The 14,390-nt window shown below is 35.9% G+C and overlaps 1 protein-coding gene across 5 annotated transcripts in view; it reads left to right on the forward strand.

Annotated features, from left to right (window-relative positions):
- The window catches only part of LOC121862292 (cytoplasmic FMR1-interacting protein-like), a 102,180-nt gene that overhangs the window by 52,072 nt on the left and 35,718 nt on the right, over positions 1–14,390 (forward strand). For 4 of the 5 annotated variants that reach the window (XM_042360425.1, XM_042360424.1, XM_042360426.1 and 1 more), the window contains one exon: positions 9,505–9,573. The exons of the other annotated variant lie outside the window; for it this stretch is intronic. In XM_042360425.1, coding sequence (XP_042216359.1) covers positions 9,505–9,573 — 69 coding nt within the window. The remainder of the gene's footprint in view (positions 1–9,504; positions 9,574–14,390) is intronic. 5 annotated transcript variants of the gene reach the window in all.

The following is a 14,390-nucleotide window of genomic DNA, read 5'->3' on the forward strand; positions in this document are numbered from 1 at the left end:
TTCTTATTATTATAACAATTAACCTTTTATACTGCTCCAGTGAAACCTCATTAATTCAGATTAATATGGATGGTGGAGAATATTAAAGCAGGCTGTGCAGACTATGTGGAACATTTACATGCCTGGATATTTTTTTACTTGCCCTGACAAATTTTTGGAGGAAATTTACTTGGCTGAATTTTTTATGGGAAAAGTTAAATGAACATTTAAAACATTCTTCAACTCAAAGATCACTTGCCTAAATGATGTCAGTGGCAGTAACTCTTGTCATGTGATATCTTAATTCTTGTCACCTCACCTCATGCCTGCAGGGTGTATGAGGAGGTGGCCCCTGATCACCTATCCTAACTACCTCTCCCCCCCTCCTATAATTTGGTGTCAATGGTAGGAATCCTTGTCATATGTGGTCATAAGTCTGCAGTCTCTCAGCTTGGTGGTTCTTTTGAAATGCTGACAACTTGACACTGACTGACAAGAGGCAGATTGACGGCTTATTATAGAAATAAATTACTTGCACCTGCCAAAGGTCACTAATCTTGGTACTACATTGACGACAAGCAGCCCGTTGACGGATCTGCCCGGTTAATCATGTACTGTGAGGTAGGGTCTCGCAGCACCTGACAATTTCCCATCTAGGTTTTCATCTCAAAATATAAGTTAACTTGTCCACTGGGCTAGTGGACATGAAAAACCACTTGCCCAGTCCCTAGCCTGGGCACGGCATGGTTGCTGGCCACTGCTAATATGTACAGCCTGTATTAAAGAAGTATCGCCAGAAGAAAAAATATCTTGCATTAAATTAGTTTCACAAAAGTCATTAAAATTTTGTATAGTATTGCTGTTATCATGGTTCTAAGAGTTAATTTACAGTACTGCACTGTATTACTTTATTCTCAAGTTTCTCCTACATTATGTCTGAAACATCCTTTCCCTTTATATTGATTGAACCTGAAGGTCATTTACTCTTCATAACCAAGTTTGTAAGGAAACAGAATACAACAGCACATGAACACACCAAATATTTAAAAACACTCCTAACCAGGAACTGAAAATAGATATACTGTATTCTCATGTTGTAAACTGTAAATTTTTAATGGGAATAAACTGTTAAAATACTTTGTGTACCAGCCATACAGGGTTTGGAGTTCAGTTTGTGACAATTAAGGCTGGGGCAGCTGATGATTTAATGCATTTATCAGGGGCAGATCCAGAAAATTTAAAAGTTAGGGGAGAAGGTACCAGAGATTGGCAAATATGAGAAGGGGGTGTATGGAAGGTACTACTCTCCTTCCCTGGAAATATCCCCCTCCCCCTCAATTAGTCCTGAGTGATGCATTTTGAATTTAGGTGGGGATTGAGGGAGAGTGGGAGGGCAGGGTTTGGGAAGTGAGGATTGGTGAGGAGGGCAGGGCAGTGATGGGTAGCAAGGAGGGCATGGTAGTGAGGGTTTTGAATAGGGCAGGGCAGTGAGGGTGGTGAGGAAGGCAGTGCAGTGAAGGGTGGTGAGCAGTGTTGGAGACTCCTGCACTGAGTATGTATTGTGTCTAGTTGTGGAAGAAATGGTAACAGGAGGAGGGAAGAGAAAGATTTACATGCTGAGCCAAAATGGAGCTTTGGTTATTTAGTTGTAGCATCTTCCTTGATGAAGCCCTGGACTTGACATTTATATGATTTTTACATTTTTTATATATAATCTTAATAATTATCATAAATTTCCGTTTGAAGTAAATCTTGATATTTCAACGTTACCATAATTTTTATGTTTTTGCATTTTTTAGCCCTTTCCTACCACTTGTCACACTTTTGAATTTTATTCTGGATACTGCCAGATGATTTTATTCAGCTTAGGGAAATCTCCAGGAGCCAAAGGTTTACCCGGTAATTCAATAATTTTTTTCATTAAAAGTAAACTCAAAAAGCTTTGTTCAAAATGAATTAACATTTAACATCATTATAATGTTTGCTTGTTTGATATTTGTTTTCAGAAAATTATTATTAAAATAGTTTGTTTGAAGTAAATCTCAAAGTTCCACAGCTAACTCATGCAAGTGTGGAAAATGGCCATAAAACAGTGATGATACTGAGCAGGATTTCAGGACACAAAAATTACTGTTTTTTAAGCAAAAATTTCTTTAAGCATTTAAAAAAAAAAAAAAATCAGTAAACACCTACTGACATCATATTAACCTGGTTGAAACCATTTATCACTTAATATTTCCTGGTTATCTCTTTTGTTAATTTGTGCTGTGTAATGTTATTTACCTCATCATTACACTATCTCAATTATCATCATTAACACACTATCTACACCATCATCATATTATCTCCATCCTTATCACCCAGACCAGCTAGGTAAAGGGCTGCTGTAGTAAGGAAGGTGAACAATCAATTCAATTTCCTGCATTTACTCTTAGTCTCAATATAAGTATGGATGTACAGTCACTCAATAAACTATCTTTACTGGGGGAGGTTGATGAATGTCAGAATGAACTCTATGACTCCTGTTGTCTCGGTAGGGTTGTCAGAATCCTTCGTCTGTTGTCATATTATCTAACATAATTTTTGTAAAGATAGTTTTTTTAGCAACTGTACATGTGCTAAACTCAGAAGATGTTTTTGAGTACACATGCATTCTGAGTAACTCAAGGAGAACTTATTTTCCATGCTGACTCCTGGCTTGCTTTCCTCATTGAGTGCCCATAAATAGATATGTTTTGTCATTGATCTTAACACCAATATTTTTTGTGCAATGAGGCTGAAAATAACAAGGGAATTTTTGCTCCTTTAATTCAAATTTACTGTTTTGGCTAATCCAATCCACCCTTAACACAATATTGTTCAAATTAGTGAGGTTTCTCTCTCTCTCTCTCTCTCTCTCTGCTTCTGTTTTGTTTTCTCTTGTGGAAGAACTTAGTAAAACTATCCTAAAAACACTTTCTGTAGGGTAATGTGGGTGTGCATGTAAAAAGGCTTGTGCACACATAGGAAAATACATGTGTATGAATATATAGGAGAAAATGTGTGTGTGTGTGTGTGTGTGTGTGTGCGTGCGCGTGCATGTATCCCTTTGTAAATTTTTATGTTTACTGGTACCTGCTGGTTATGTAAATAATAATTAACGGTTTATCGAAAGAGCATGGCAGCTGGAAGGCTGAAAATATACAATACAATCTTTCTTATTTGATTATGAAATGATTTTGGCTGTATGTATCAACATGAGAGGAAGAAACCTGTTCTCAAAAGCAGGAGGTCTTTCCTAGAGCTGTAGAATGAGTAATTTTGTTATGCTATCTGAAAAAATGAATCTCGCAGTGCAATGCAAAGGTAAGATATAGTTGTTTGTTAAAGTACGCACCTTTGTTATAAACACCTTTGTTTAACCCTGTCTTCCATTTATATACATCAATCATATCGCCCCTCACTCTTCTGTCACTATCCAAATGCAGTCTCATTTTACGTATCACTTGTGCAACTCTTATCTATTATTTAACCCATTTGCTTGAGCTTACTGTACTCTTTGATCCATATCACACACAAGTGAAAATGAGTAAAGATAATAATTAGATTAAGGTATTATCTTTCATTCTTGAATGTCATTATTGGTTAAATGCTCGAATTTACTGTCTTATATACTGTACTTAATATCTATCACACTTAAAGCAGGACAACTGTACCAGGTATTTTACATCACAGCATGTCTTATGGTAAAAGCCTCAGCTGTTGTGTCTATTTTTTGTACAGTATTGAATTAGCTTAAACAGGGACATCACAGTCATCTTATATTTAAATTATAATGTATGAAGTCAGTGATTGTATATTTGTGGAATGAGTGTGCTCTCCTTTTAGAAAGGTATACCTAGCAGATTAAAGATAGAGTGAGCAACAACAATAGGCAGGCAGAAGTAAAGATATATATATATAGAGAGAGAGAATTGACACAGGTGTTTTATTCTGTTGACTTAGAAAATACATAACATAATTAAGTAGCATTGCATTGGAAAGGTAGTCAGAGTTATAAATCATGAATGCATGACAAGAAGTAGCTAAGTAGAAGATTAAAGTTGGCAGTCAATGTGATTCATTGGCATCTAGCATCAGCAACTTTCCAAGTTTTTTCCATTTTTATTTTAATGCTCTAATGCAATAGTAAATTAAACTTTAATTCTTCTTTGCACTCTTTTCAGTGAGATCTGAAAGTTGGTTCTTAAATATTAAAGGTTTAAATCAGCTGATAATTTTTAATTATAATGTTGGGTGTCTTATTTTGGATCATAAGTTGCCGGTCGCTTGTGATTTACTGTACAGAATTCACTCTGTAATTTGCTTGACAGAACCATCATATATCTGCCTGTGAGCATAGTGGCAGCTGTTACTGAAGTAGTGTCTTGTATAACCAAATCAGGATCTGATAGTTCTAAAAAAGGGGATCTTTGAATGACATGGATGTTACCATTGAAATAAAAATGTCATGAACCAATGCAGTTACATGGTGATGGGTTTCTTTGGTGATCTTCCCTCACTGGCAGACTGCACCAGACAGATATTCACCCCTCAACTAACTAACCAACTGACTAACCATCATCTAACTAGTAGGCTATTAATTCTCTAAGAACTCATGATTTCCTCATTATCAACTACATACTACATACAGGGTACAGTGGTCCCTCGGTTAATGAGCACAATTCGTTCCAGAAGGTTGCTCGTTAACCGAAAAATTCGTAAACCGAAACCATTGTTTCAATGGGATTTTGGGTAATTGGTTCCAGCTCACCGAAAATTACATACAAACTAAAAATAAATGCAGTAAAGTACGCTTACTTTGAGGTGTGCATGTAGAAGGCTCCTGGTTGATGATGATGATGATGGGAATTAGAATGGGGGTGGAGGAGAAGGGAGAAGAGAAGGCATTGGGGTGGAAGAGAAGTCACCCCATGCTGCCATTTCACCCATAAAATTTTAGTTCACTTGGTGTAATTCAAGATTATTTGCTTTAAATCAACACTGCACTGCATTATATATTGTCAATATGTAAAATATATTTCAAAATGACCAATAATTTGACTGGAAACACAGAAAAAAAGCGTTTATGTTGAAGAGTTTCAAACAAGATGTTCCTTCCTCTGAACTGGTAAACAAACTGACGCCAAGCTTAGTGTGTTGAGTGGCTGTTTGGCGCTCAAAAAACTAGTTTCCTGTACTTCAATTATGTTCAATAATTGTTAAAATGACAAAAAAATTTAATATAAAACTTTTAAAATTATTGAATAGTACAACCTTCTTGATATTTACTAAAATGGTAAGGAATTTAAGCCCTAAAACTGATTACTGTATTGGCGGACTAATACTACAGCTGGAGGGCAGCCAAATGCAGGCAAAAACATGTTGGGAAAAATTCGTAAGGAATTTGTTAACCGGGGGTTTGCTCGTTAACCGAAGTGAAGAATCTTATGGAAGGCAATTCGTTAACCGAGGCGCTCGTTAACCGAGGGATCACTGTATCTATATTAATTTTTCGTGCATTGATCACTGGTCCTTGTTTCTCCCCACTATTTTCCTTGTACGTATACCTCACCTCTAGCATCTGCACTATTCAACATATCTGCAGGTACATCCTATTCATGCTTTTGAGCCTTTTAAACTTTTCTTTGGGTCCTGTGATTGGCTGCCAGGTACTCTTCCATGTCACCACCCATCTTCCGGGCCTTGTACAGTCGGGTCGCAGAGTACGTGTATCCAAATTACGCGACCCCACTTACCGGTATACGCATTTTACCCCCTGAACCGCCCTTACGCTTGGGTCTCGCTCTCATGCGAGCCAACCTACCCAGTATCTCTCCGGCTTAAAAATAAAGAAAATATAATAAACTTTAAGATAAGAAAGTTGAAGAGCTTGTGTTGAGGCAGTGAGCTGTAACTGTGTTGCTGACTTTCCACCCAGCTGCAGTCTCCCTCCCTCATGTGACGTCATAGCATACAGACAGTGCAGCAGTAGCCACTTGTGTCTGAGAATCAACTGAGTGACTGCCTGGCTGAGCTGTGTCATGTAGCCCAGAGGATGGTTTGAATGTTTGTTTATACCTTTGAATTGTTCATTTAGTACTGTAGGTTTATATCTGTGTTCATTTTTATATTTAAGGTGTTTGTATGGTACCATAGGTTAAATTATTGCAATGAGCATCCTTCTCTCTCTCATTCTGGTTTCATGAACATCTCCCAGGTATTCACGCTCATAAAGTTTTTCTTTACTGGTGAATTTTACCACATTCATGGCCCTGGTCCCTAAGAGGAAAATTAGTTAGTAGCAGTGCTCGTGGAGGTGAGAGTTTGAAAAAGAAAAGAAAACACATACAGTACTGTCAGAACTTTTGATGAAAAAGTCAAGATATTGGACTTAATAATGAGTGGCATATTGCACTCTGAAGTTGCATGTTGGTTACCTTAGTATAAAAAGGGGGTTATACATAATTATACAGTATATACAGGGGGACCCAAATACATATACATGAATTCACACTTACACGGGGATCCCAGGAACGTAACCCTCTTGTACTCTGAGACTCTACTGTATAATCCTCTGCTCTCCTTTTTCACTCAGTCCATATCATCTTTCCACCCCCCCATGTTTCTGCATGCCTGGCCGGGTCCTTCATCCAGCCACACACCTTGTCAGCTACACTTAGTTGAACATCCTTTAATTAGTATCAAATCTACTTGTTTATCTTGACTCTTGTCATGCTTGAAATAATTAAGACATTATCCAGATTCAGTGGAATGATAACCTTTAAACAGGATGTGGTTTCTCTTCTTCAAATCTGTCCAAATCCCAATCAGCTTTCTTCTCTGGTTTTCCAATGATGTTTGGGAAGGAGACAGTCATCTCATTTCTCATCACCTTATTTCTACAAGCTTCATCTTTGGGTTTGAAAATGGAAATCCCTATTGATATTCTTTCATGTTTACAAGACTTCTGCTGTGGTGCAGGGTGACTGAACAGGTGCTGATTTTCTGATGCTTACCATTCAATAGGGTGGTTTACCCCTTTACCCCACTGCAAAAAATAATATATTTTGGTTTGTTCCCTTTGAAAGTCCTTGAATATATTGTGTGAATCAGCTTGAAAATATTTCTAAATAGTATTGAGAAAGTTAAATCCTATTGCATTTCAGTTGTCTTGGTGATGGAAATTTTAAGGAGGATAAATTTTCTGTTAGTCCTTAAGCTTCAAGCATATGTGTTTTGGCCATTCCTCTCAAAGAGGCATTTGCTAGATTTTTTTTCCTGTGATCACGACCTCAGAGGCTGTGGTTCTTCTTTGGCCATCCAGAGAGACATGTCCATTGATCTGACAAGAACCTTCATTTCACAATATTTATTTGAGGAGAAGGAGAGAACTGACTGCATGATGTTGGGAAGTGTCTAATATCATTTAAGTTCATTGTTGTTGTGAACCATTTTCTTTAGCTCCCCAACATTTTTGGGCACTTTTCCATTTAACAGTCTTATTACTTCTCCTGTAATCTATCTGGCTTGTGTAAATTGTGAATCATCTGCATAACATCAAAATTATAAATAGGGGGATTAAATCCACAAATTCCATTTTCTGATGAATGGTTAGCAGAAGTGTCAGTTTTCAGCCTTCCTCCCTGTAGTGTGGAACAGAGCAGAGAGGGTTGGAACAGCTTGCCAGTTGGGGAGGGCTGCCTGAAGCGCCTGTTTTTTATGACTCAAATCTTCAACAGTAGGTGTAATTGTCTTGGCTCCCAGACTTTTCTGCTTTTAATCGTGATCCAGATATGGTAGCGCCTACTACTATGTTTGTTGGCATGATAAAAGATGGCTGTTGTCTTCTGAACTTGTAATCCTTGACAGACCACAAGCCACCTGCTCATAAAATGGGATTTCAGGATTTAATCCCCCCTTTTTGACAGGAAATATATTTTAAATTTATTTACTGTATGTTTGTGCAAGTTAATGTGTATTTTTTGTACCTGTGTGTAAAGTAGATATAGCTTTGTTGTATATTTTAATAGATTTTAATTTTGATTATGATCATTGTGATATCATATGTTAATGCTTCATAATTTGAATTAGATGTACAGTATATTGAGCTTAAATGTAAACTTGCAGTGCATACCTTGTTATTATAGTTATTTAAAGTTGATATTTTGATTTATAGGTGAGGAAGTATATTTGCTGTTTTTAAATGTGAAATGTGTGTTTGTATAATAATAATGTGCATGGTATGCCTCTAGTCTGTGATTAGGCAGTGTATATGATTGGTTAAGGAACATTGAGACTATTTGTTACTAAAAGTACTTAAAGCATGATAATATTTTTCACCACTGCTGATCTTGCTTATGCACTAATTTTAAAAAGAATGAGGTATGCTTTACAAAAGTATATATGGATGAAGCACAGAATAACTGGAGTGTGAAAGTGAAACTTTTTGTAGATATTTAGACAAATCTTAAACCTTACCAAGTGATTCCAGTGCCAGAGACATGATAAACTACAGTAAGTACTTAGAAAGTTTTGAAGATAATGCAGGTTATCAAGATGCCAGAGTTTAGGATGGCAAAATGTGTTGACAGTATTAAATGGTGGGAAGTGTGTGAAGGCATTCTGCATTATGTTCTCATACTAAAATCTTTTACAACTTCCACCCCCTTCTGTTCATGAGTATATTTTATTGGACCTTCACATAGTTGGCTATCTCAATTAATATTCTTTAGTGGTTTGTACTTTTTTCATGATCATTAGTAGGAAATTATTACGTATATTATGTGATATTTCATGAATATATTTTAAACTTGATGATAGTTACATGACTGTGGTTTTAAAAGAATCTGTATTTGTTGATTTGTGCCTTATACTGTAATGGGGTTGTTTCTTCTTAATATGAATCATGATTTATATTCAGAAGTTTGTGAGGAGTGAGTTAATACATCCTCAGGGAATAATGTATTATCTCATGAGGTTAGAGACTTGCAAACTTTTTATCAAGATGAATTTTATTACTGTATTGGAAGTAGAAACTTTGGAAGATTATGAAGGAATCTGGCTATAGGAGTCATAATCATTAGTCATGTCTTTTAAATCTCCTGAACATCAGATGCTCTATGCACTTTTACTATGCTGTCACTTGATGACCCATGTATTATCACCATTCTCCTCTTCATTTTATTTATCTTACAAATTCTTAGGAATAATGACAATTATTTTTATTAAGACATTCAGAAATCCTCTTATTTCTTTTCTCATGATTTCAGCTTGTCATCTGAGTAATTGTGTACAATTCATATAATTTCACTCTTCATTTGCTTTACTGGTCACTAAATACATCTTTGAGCTAAATTCTCTCATACTTATTCTTCTGTTATTTTAGATTTAATTTCATGCATCTTATGTGGCTTTTATTATCTACTTCTTGACTCATATCTCTTCCATCATTCTGAACATCTTGACCTCATTCACTACTCTCTGGTGCACCTGACTGTTCCCTAGACGTGCACAGTGGAACACCAGCACAATGAGGAATGCAAAGACTTGGTGGTCATGGAGAAGCGCATTCAGGTATCACCTTCCATAATGTATGTCTTGTTGTTAGTTGTTGTGCTTGCATTGCCTGTGCATGTATTCATTCTTCACTTAAAATCTTACTTTGTTTTAAGTTTTTTTGCTGGTCACCATAGTGGAGTACATTGTTACTATATGGAGGTTGCTGTGAAATACTTATTGCAAGTAATGTGTATTTTAGCTCTCAGTGCCCCATGGTGTGACATATACATTCATGAATATGATGGCAAACTTGGTGTTGATTTTGTTTTAAAGATTTCATTAATAAAGAACTTTTAGTGAGTTGTTCAAGTAGCCTTCCATGTATTTTTTTTTTTCAATTTAGTTTAATTACAGATAATGTACCCTTCTTTTTGGTTAATATTTTTGTGCTTTGTGTCCATTTTGCCAGTTGATGTGACCTTTTTCTTTGATAGTGTAACAAATGTTAGCAATGCAGAAAGTAGAATTAATAGTACTAACTACCTTTTCTTAAACTTTAGAGTGTGATGAACCACAACAGGTGCAAAATAATGTCAAGATGAATAAGTTTTACTTTGTGTCTCTCTTGAACTTCAGGACTGTTTTACCGTAAAAGACATAATTCCTTGACTTGGATGATATTATTAGTCACTGGAAAATGTGCTTCATGTGATTTATAAAGTAATTAATTGTTAATGTGTTCATCTGCATCTAAAAATTAATTAAAATGGTTGACCATGAATATACAGTACTAATACAATTCTTAACATATCACATTTTACATAAAATATGGTTATTGGATGGTGTATTGCATCATGTCTCCAGCTCACGTGTATGGGAGGTGTACACCCATACTGCTGTGTTCATCTGGTAAAGGCACACATGTTTCTTTACAACAGTTTGATTATTACACAAAGTATGAGATATATCTATAGAATTTAACTTAAATTGATATTCCTTTGTGGTATGAAAACAGCTGATAATATACTGTATACTGTACAGTACTGTAATGTAAAGCATTTGATTGTCTTGGTTAAATATCTGAAGGGGCAAATGGTTGAATAGACTAAATGATTGATGCATTTTCCTTGTTGTGTACAGATAATTTAATATACCTGGTACTGTACTGTACAACAACAGTAATTGCTACCAGTATATAATACTTGATAAATTTATTATGCTTCTTAGTCTGAGAAATAATTTTTGGTACCTGTATATACAGATTGTAGTAGAGAAACAGTATTAAAATTAATTGTAATTATATATAAATACTGTATGTACATAACATTATGATATTTACCATTGACTACAGTAATAGGAATGTAACATTTATAAATGAAAAAATTTATTCAACAACTAACCACTACATCATAAACACATGCTTATTGCCATGTATCCATTCTACATTTAGATTTTAGGTAATATTTACAAATAATCAAATTACTAAGTACTGTGCTGTATACTGTACCAAAGATTACTGTCTTTCGTCAAGATTTATTTGATTTGTTGCATTGTTAAAAATACATATTTTAGGAACTCCCAAACAGTTTGCAAGGTACAGTATATACTGTATATTGAATTACTTGTACTGTATTAGATATCTTCTTAGTTTCATGTGAAAGCACTACTTTAAGACAAGTGTTCTGTCTCTAATGAATGGTTAGAAGTTTTTGCTACATATCCAGTGTTGACCTTGTGTTGAGTTCATCTGACAAATTTTCAGCCTCTGATGGAAATTAATGTGTACAATCTGTGTAAGTTCTTTTATTACTCTTTTTGGGAGGGCAGACCAGAATGAACTTGCTCCATTTGCCATCAGCATGTCATTTTTCTACATATTCCACCAGTGAGATCCTCTGTACCTGTGTTTTACTCTACTCTCTTTTAATCTCATCATAACTGATTATATATATATATATATATATATATATATATATATATATATATATATATATATATATATATATATATATATATATATATATATATATATATATATATATATATATATATATATATATATATATATATATATATATATATATATATATTCTTCACTTGCCTTCACTTGCTAAATTGTTCCTTCCTCCACTATTGTACTGTACTCCAGCTTATGCTTTATTAATCAGTGTAACTCCTCTAGGTTCTGTATTTTTTCCATTTATCAATTCTTTGAACTGAACGTGAACTTCACTAGTGGCCCCCTTCAACTTGTATTGTTTTAGCCATTTTTCTTTTATCAGTATGATTATTTAGTGTACTGTACAGTATTCTGTGTTGCACCTAATGGTTTATTTATTTTTTTGTACTTGTATCTACTTAAGTTTTGGAAAGATGTTTTGTACACTAACTGATATCACAGCTTCCATTTTGTCAACCTTATTAAAATTGACAGCAATATTAAGATTCTTGTAATCTCTCCAGTCAGCTAAGTTTCACATTTCAGCTTCATTTCCCTAGATATATCGCTTTTTTTTATTCTATGTACAGTTACTTTATTTTTAATGTCCTATGAGTCATTTGTCAAGTGCCATGAAATGCCATCCGGTGACACAGTTCCTGGCAGAGTTACCTTTTCCAGGGAAGTATGCTTCTGAGGCAGGAATACTGGTCTTTACAGATCATCAAAAATGCAACATATTAGCTACCGGGTATTTGTCAAGTCATTATAGTGAATAGTGAGTGTGAAACCTCTTGCATGACCTGGTGGTGCTCTGAAAAGTGTTCAAGCTTATGTGGTCACCAGGACAAGTCCTTTACCTGGTCACATGACTCAGAACTCCCAGCCATAAACATGGGTGGGTCTCTGATGTTTAATTCTCACTTTAAAGCTATCAATGTGAGTGTTACCCATCTCTATACTATACACCTTTTGGAGTTTTTTAGGTTAAGTGTTCCTTTTCTTATGTTTTACTCGTGTACAAAGACCTTTCCCTCACAACCGTTGTATTTGCCGTAGTTTCTCATGATTATTCAGTCATTTTGATTCACTTTATAAGTGTACACAGTTTTGCCGTGACTTTAGGGAAGGCTAATTAGCATGCGAATTGTAAGAGTAGCTCCAAGGGTCTTACTCCTAGGAAAGTTTCCCATATTGAAGAATAATATTGAATTGCACTTCATTCACAACGCTGTCTTTGATGTGCAACAAGCAACCAGCTTATGATTTGATACCGTGTTGCTGTGTTATACATACTGTACATTGTTTAAGTAGATTTGGTTTATGAACAATTAACTTTGAAGTTAGTTTTTGTCCAGTGATTATTGTACTGCATTTCAGTTAAGCTCTGTTTGCAGCCAGAAATAGTGCTTTGGTTTGTTACTTGCTTTGATGTGTTTTGTTTCCTTGGTGTGAGGAGATTATGTGGGAGCTGTGTATTGGGTATGTAGTCTTTGCAGAAGTTTGCTCTTTATTTTTTCCGTAGCCTGTAGTCTGTGGGTCACTACTAAAGTACGTATTCTCACTTCAGATTCATGTTTTTTTTCCTCCGACATCTTGAGAAAATGTCAAAGCTTCAGGATAGGAAGGTAGCCTTAGACTGTACATTGTTAATTCAGTGGCAGATCCAAGCTCCAAGGGAGAAGTAGACAAGATTTTGCAAATGCCTTCTCATTGCCCTTACCCCAGGAGATTGACCCAGGAGAAACTAAAGTTTCTCCTGGGTCAATCTCTGCCAGAGAATTAGATTTGTCAACAAACAATATTCATAGTATTAGTTCTGGGAGATAATTTCTCAGGCTTGAAATTTGATAGGGACCCTTTATTCCCTTGGTCTGGGGTAGACTGTTCACAGTTAGATTTACAAGCACATCACTTTAATCAGCTTTGTGGTTAACCATGAGTCTCAGTGTGGAGCCTTCAGGGCATATCACAATGGATGTTATTTAACTTACTCAGTTGGGTTGTATGCTTTGTCTGGAATCAGTCTTTGGGAGGAGTATGACCACTAGAGAGTTGTCCTCCTTGGGATACCTGGACATTACTTGTGAATTGTTGGCCTCCTTGGTACCTGGGCACCTGTAGTGCTCTTTGCTCTGGTTCACAGGGTATATATAGGACTGTAAGTTGCAATACTGGTTGGAGGTCATGCCTCCATCATCTTATTGGAACTAGCTGGCTTCAGTGTAATGTGTATTGCCTGTTCCACTGTGTCAGTTTTAAGTGAGGGATTGACCCTAAATCTCCTTATCCCAAGCATGGATCAAGTAACTCAGAACCTTTCCTCTTCTCTAAGGATGCTTAAGAGTTAGGAATTGAAGTTTGATTGAGCATGAGGCCTAGTTTAACCTGTTTAGGTCTTGGGGTACATGTGCAGTGGCACCGCAGCATAGACTCTCAGGTCTTACCTTTGGGCAGTTGGTTTGTCTGCTGTACCCATTTATAGAGGTAAGAATTGAATTAAGAGGGATTCCATATTACAGTTTTTTAATTTGACTAGCTCTCTGGGATGTAGCCCAATTGCATTAATGGAGGGTTCTTAGAAACCTTGAAGTTAAATCCCTAAGTTTGTCAATGCTAGCTTCAGTTTATGTCCTCTGATATATGAATCACTCTGAACTGGTATCGAGTAATGAATAAGGATTTGATCCTAAAAACCTAGATACAGATATAAGCAAACCAATGAGAAGTGCTCAGAAAGCACCTGCCTCCCTGGCTTGTACTTGGAGGTTGTCTGGACGTGAGTTTGGTACTGTGAACCTGTTCTGTTACGGGTCAGTCAAATGAGGCATTGTGCACTATGGCTGTGTGGCTTCTTGACTTGTTACCTTTTAATGTCCGTTGGTAGCTGTCACCTCTTAGTGTCCATTTTGGGGTGTCTGTTATCACAGGGAAGATGGCTTATCTTTAGATT

This window comes from Homarus americanus, unplaced genomic scaffold (genome assembly GCF_018991925.1).
Source record: "Homarus americanus isolate GMGI-L3 unplaced genomic scaffold, GMGI_Hamer_2.0 scaffold31037, whole genome shotgun sequence".
Classification (NCBI taxonomy): Eukaryota; Metazoa; Arthropoda; class Malacostraca; order Decapoda; family Nephropidae; genus Homarus; species Homarus americanus.